This window comes from Musca vetustissima, unplaced genomic scaffold, assembly GCF_032173495.1.
Source record: "Musca vetustissima isolate MV318-11 ecotype Yass unplaced genomic scaffold, APGP_CSIRO_Mvet_v1 utg9686, whole genome shotgun sequence".
Lineage (NCBI taxonomy): Eukaryota > Metazoa > Arthropoda > Insecta > Diptera > Muscidae > Musca > Musca vetustissima.
The window spans coordinates 447060-453059 of record NW_026883233.1 but is presented as its reverse complement, the minus strand read 5'-3'; the positions used below and the strand labels follow the sequence as shown (position 1 = coordinate 453059).

The window sequence follows — 6000 nt, the reverse complement described above, 5'->3', positions numbered from 1 at the left end:
ACGCCTTAGCTATGCTGGTCCTTTGAATAAATATTCTTTAAAAATCCATGCCTTAGCTATGCTGGTCCTTTGAATAAATATTCTTTAAAAATCCACGCCTTAGCTTTGCTGGTCCTTTGAATAAATATTCTGTAAAAATCCACGCCTTAGCTATGCTGGTCCTTTGAATAAATATTCTTTAAAAATCCACGCCTTAGCTATGCTGGTCCTTTGAATAAATATTCTTTAAAAATCCACGCCTTAGCTATGCTGGTCCTTTTCTTTAAAAATCCACGAATAAATAAATATTCTTTAAAAATCCACGCCTTAGCTATGCTGGTCCTTTGAATAAATATTCTTTAAAAATCCACGCCTTAGCTATGCTGGTCCTTTGAATAAATATTCTTTAAAAATCCACGCCTTAGCTATGCTGGTCCTTTGAATAAATATTCTTTAAAAATCCACGCCTTAGCTATGCTGGTCCTTTGAATAAATATTCTTTAAAAATCCACGCCTTAGCTATGCTGGTCCTTTGAATAAATATTCTTTAAAAATCCACGCCTTAGCTATGCTGGTCCTTTGAATAAATATTCTTTAAAAATCCACGCCTTAGCTATGCTGGTCCTTTGAATAAATATTCTTTAAAAATCCACGCCTTAGCTATGCTGGTCCTTTGAATAAATATTCTTTAAAAATCCACGCCTTAGCTATGCTGGTCCTTTGAATAAATATTCTTTAAAAATCCACGCCTTAGCTATGCTGGTCCTTTGAATAAATATTCTTTAAAAATCCACGCCTTAGCTATGCTGGTCCTTTGAATAAATATTCTTTAAAAATCCACGCCTTAGCTATGCTGGTCCTTTGAATAAATATTCTTTAAAAATCCACGCCTTAGCTATGCTGGTCCTTTGAATAAATATTCTTTAAAAATCCACGCCTTAGCTATGCTGGTCCTTTGAATAAATATTCTTTAAAAATCCACGCCTTAGCTATGCTGGTCCTTTGAATAAATATTCTTTAAAAATCCACGCCTTAGCTATGCTGGTCCTTTGAATAAATATTCTTTAAAAATCCACGCCTTAACTATGCTGGTCCTTTTAATAAATATTCTTTAAAAATCCACGCCTTAGCTATGCTGGTCCTTTGAATAAAAATTCTTTAAAAATCCACGCCTGAGGGTATACTGCTCCTTGGAAAAAAATCTTTTAAAAATCTTTAAAAAGACCCAATAACCAAAAAATATAATTATATAAATTTCTTATATGTTCTAAAATTATAACAATTTAAAATAAATAAAAATTTGTATATAAAACATTTTAAAAGTCAGATTTTATTATTTTGAATACATTACACGGTTGTCATCGGGTACAAATTTTAAGTGGAATTTCACAATTTTAAAAGGTAAGAAAATTTTTTGGGGGGTCAATAACTTCATTTTATTAAAATTTTATACCGGCAAGCAGAATTGTTTTTGTTGTTGTTTTTTTCGATTATCAGTAATATGTTTTTGATGTTACACTGCCCCCTTTAAATGTGCATATAAATTATGGATATATTGATCTCGTATTTTAATTTCTTACATGTGAATAGCGGCAGCATCGTATACTGATCTCAAGTTTTTTTCATTTCATTTATTTTGTATTTTGATGTGAATTTCATATAATAAGTTAATGAACTTGTTGAAATATTTACACAATAATTGATAAAAAGAAAATATTAAAAGTTGGTGTGGTATTTTTATGGGATTTTAGTTAACATCAGTTGGTTAAAACAAGCTCATCATAGCCTCGTATGAGCATCTATTCTATATGTGTTGAATAAGCTTCCGTAGGAATTTTTCTACTTTTATGGAGAACCCTTCCATCATCTTAAATAAAAATTTCCATATTTAAATTTATATTACAATTTTTTATTAAATTTTATTTCTTGGAATTCTTTTCACTTGTTTGTTTTGTTTTTTATTTTGTGAATTACAAAAATAATAATAGATATTTAAACGAAGAAAAAATAAACATTAGGTTTTCACCATAGAAAAATAAAGAGAGAACATAAATGAGCTTGGGGGGAGAAACAAGTGGAACATTTAACATGGAAATGTTTTTTGTAAAGGTACAGTAAAAATGGTAAACATAAAGAGTATAACATGTTTGTGATTGGTTCGTTTGTTTTTGTATTCTACTACTAAACTATGAATATCAATAAATGTATGGGGATGTAGTGGTTTGTTTGTTTGCATTGGAAAATTACTAAAATCCTTAATCGCTTTCATCGCCTTCCTCCTCAGATTCTTCTTCTTCCTCTTCGGAGGCAGAGGCTTCCTCCTCTTCTTCATCTTCTTCACTTTCCGCCTTCTTTTTGGAATCTTTTGATTTTTTGTCCTTATCACCCTTGTCTTTGTCGGCCTACATGAAAGAGAAAATCATTCATTTAGAATTTAATCCTTATGCGAATAATTTGTTTGTTATCCTACCTTTTTACTCTTCTTATTTTCTGGCTCTGAATCCGACTTCTTCTTATCACCCTCATCCGATGAACTATCATCATCGGATATATATTCTTTGGATTTAAATGATCCTGAGGTATTTGCTGATTTCTTGGGTGATGCATTTTCCTTCTTACGTTTTTTGGTTGCCTTGCCCTTGGTAGCACCACCTTCATCATCACTATCATCGGCAGCCGGTTTATAATCTTTCATTTCATCAATATACCGTTGTTTATCCTTGGCAGCCAATTCTTCCCATTTCGATTTATCTTTAAGTTCCTTCCACAGTTCACCGGCCTTTTTGGCAATTTCTGTAACTTTAATACCAGGATTATCGTTTTTAATTTGTTCACGGGTATCGTTGAGCCACAGCATAAAGGCGGTAGTTGCACGTTTGGGTTTGTTGGCATCCTTCTTTTTGGAGGTTTTTTTCTAAAAGAGAGAGGAGAGAGAAATAGAATTTAAAATCGGATATCCTCAATATTAATTAAAACTATTTTGTAAAAGCGGTTACGGAATATGGCAGCTTAAAATATTTTAGATAAATTGTAAGGCGTAGATTTAAATAAAAATTATTTTCAAGATTTTTTTAAAAATATTTTTTTCAAGCATAGATTTTTTTTTTAAATATTTTTTCAATGCGTAGATTTTTTAAAAATAAGTTTTTCAAGGCGTAGATTTTTTAAAAATATTTTTCAAGGCGTAGATTTGTTAAAGAATATTTTTCAAGGCGTAGATTTGTTAAAGAATATTTTTCAAGGCGTAGATTTGCTAAAGAATATTTTTCAAGGCGTAGATTTTTTAAAATTTTTTTTTAAGGCGTAGATTTTTTAAAAATATTTTTCAAGGCGTAGATTTTTTAAAAATATTTTTCAAGGTCCACAATGAAGCGTGCATTTCTTTAAATATTTTTTCAAGGCGTAGATTTTCTTTAAATATTTTTTCAAGGCATAGATTTTCTTTAAATATTTTTTCAAGGCGTAGATTTTCTTTAAATATTTTTTCAAGGCGTAGATTTTTTTAAAATATCTTTTTCATTTGTGGAAAATTTCAAAGTTCTAATGTAAATGTACCGATCGATCTTTAATCCCTTATCCTATCTCTTTGCACTTACCGTCTTCTCTTTCTTTTCCGGCTTCTCCTTTTTCTCTTTCTTTTCCTTCTTGGGCTTTTTCTTTTCCTTCTTCTCGGCACCACCTTCATCGCCGCTACCTCCACCGCCACCACCACCACTTGCATCCGAATCCTCTGAATCACTGGCCACATTCGAATCATATTCTTCCGCAACATCAGATTCATTTTCATTTGGTTTGAAATCTTCATCTGTAGATTCTTCTTCAGAGCCATCTTCATCATCATCTGAATCCTTTTCTCTGGCTTCGGCTTTAACGCGGGCCAAATAGGCATCGGGTTCATTTTCATTATCTGAATCACCAAAGTCGACATCTTTGTAGCCACCCTTATCTTTGCCCACATTACTAATGTTCAGTTTCTTTTGATTAATGAAATCGAAAAGCTTGGAATATTCTTCCTTTTCGATGGAAGAGAATGTGTGTACAGTACCGTTTTTGAGTGTAACCTCAAAATCAAAACTACGTGTTGAACCACCGCTACGGGCAAAGTTAACAGTGGCAATTTCCTCGAAACGTATGTGTACGGGCGGTTTGTGTATGTAGATGAAGCCACGTTCCAAAGGATAAAGATAACCTGCGGCAGCTTTGAATGAACAACCAACAGCAGCTGTGCCGGAGTGGCTAAAAGGGAAAAAATTCAAAAATTAATCAAAATTCCAAAAAAAATTGTCCATGTGTGTAACTTACCCCACAAAATTACCAGGTCCTGTTATTTTACGTCCTATCAATACTTTCATTACCTTACCCATTACCTCATACAAGGGGCCGGATATTTCTTTTTCAAGTTTGCCCTCGTATTTCTCTTTCAGCTCTTCTTCGGTGAAGGGTAGTTCAATTGAGGTTTCATCCTCAGGACTAAAAAGTAACACCAAATAATGATAACGTGTCTGACCCTGTTTAATTGGAGGATCCAGTGACAAAACAAAGAACATTTGTCGATTATCCTTGTGTGGCAACAGGAACAGCCGCAACACAGAATCCATGGGAATTTTGTAATCAAATGTTTTACCATGAAGTTGAAAGAATGTTGAAAATACTTTGATGTCATAACGACCTCTGGGTGTGAGACAATGAATTTCCCTAAAGATGGCAATGGCGTCACCAGATGCCGAAATAACCGAAGCCTTGCTCATAACATTTGTCTGGAAAGTTTCGACGGGGTCTTCTTCAGCCGATTCAACGGCGGGTATGTGGAAACGCATTTCCATTAAGCCCACCGGGGCATCATCGTTCTGATGAAATTCAATGGTAACCTCATTCTTACCCGTTGTACACTGCGAGACATGAGACAGCGGTATCTCGAATATCATTTTACTGTCCTTATCGAAACTGAGTACAGAACCCTTAAAATTGGCTGTACCCCAATTCCAACCTTTGACACACATCTCCTTCTCCACCATATCCTGATGATAGACCTTTTTAACAAATTTCGCCAGTTTTTCATTTTCACTGTCCTTGAAGCCAACAAAACGATAGAGATTACCAGATTTTGTAAACACCCGAATGCCCCAGTTACCGACAAATTTCTGAGAATTTATCAAATCGATATCATCGGCTGGTATGGTGTCCACTTTGCCAGTTTTACTATTTTTGTAGACAATATTCTGTTCGGACAATTTTAAACGGCCAGGTGTCTGCAAAAAAAAGTATTTCTGAACTTGAGAAAAAAATGCGTTACATTTTTGTAAATCCGCTGAACTTACCATCACACCCCGCACTTCCGCTGAAATATCATATTCCAATGTTTCCGCCATGAGTTTGCAAAGATCGTTTTGTTCGTTCGCTCAACAACAATGAAATGCCGAATTTTTTGAAAACTTCTAGCTTCTAGTTATTTCGCAATTTTTTCAATTAAGTGCCGGCACGTTGATTCTTTCAATGGATCTTTTAACAAAACAAAGCACAAACAATGCTTTGCGCCTTCTTCTGCAGAAAATTGGGGAATGAAGGAATGTCAGTTGAAAATGGCATAAGGCAACATAAGCGAAAATCATTCACATGGAATTGATAACAAAATTAAGATTGGCATTGGTAAAAAGAAGAAGCATTACTGCAAGGGTGTTGCCATATTAAAAAATTTACACAATAAGCAAAAGAAGTCATAAATTGGGAATATCTGTATTTTTCGAAGATATGGGCCATCAAAGTTCCGCAAGGACTCTCATATTTCTGATTACAAAAATGTAAATTTATTATCAAAGAAATCCACATTTCTTCGGATATGGGACTCCAAAATTCTCCAGGGACACTTTTAAAGATGTCTAAAGCAATATGGGTATGAATTAAGATCGACAGAAGTGCGGATTATAAATACATAATTATCTTAACAATAATGTCCTTGTTTTCTTTTGCAGTAATGAAAAAATGTATTGTGGCACAAATTTTATTAAGATAGGAATCTTTCGC

The 6000-nt window shown here is 33.8% G+C and overlaps 1 protein-coding gene across 1 annotated transcript; it reads right to left on the bottom strand.

Annotated features, from left to right (window-relative positions):
• Positions 1–2214: 2214 nt before the first annotated feature.
• Positions 2215–5348, bottom strand: LOC133330083 (FACT complex subunit Ssrp1-like). Its single transcript, XM_061538552.1, has 5 exons — positions 5298–5348; positions 4282–5228; positions 3576–4215; positions 2450–2893; positions 2215–2381 (listed from the first exon to the last, which is right to left on the bottom strand). The coding sequence occupies exons 1-5, from the start codon at positions 5346–5348 to the stop codon at positions 2235–2237; spliced, it is 2229 nt and encodes a 742-aa protein (XP_061394536.1). The 3' UTR covers positions 2215–2234.
• Between the last annotated feature and the right edge of the window lie 652 nt (positions 5349–6000).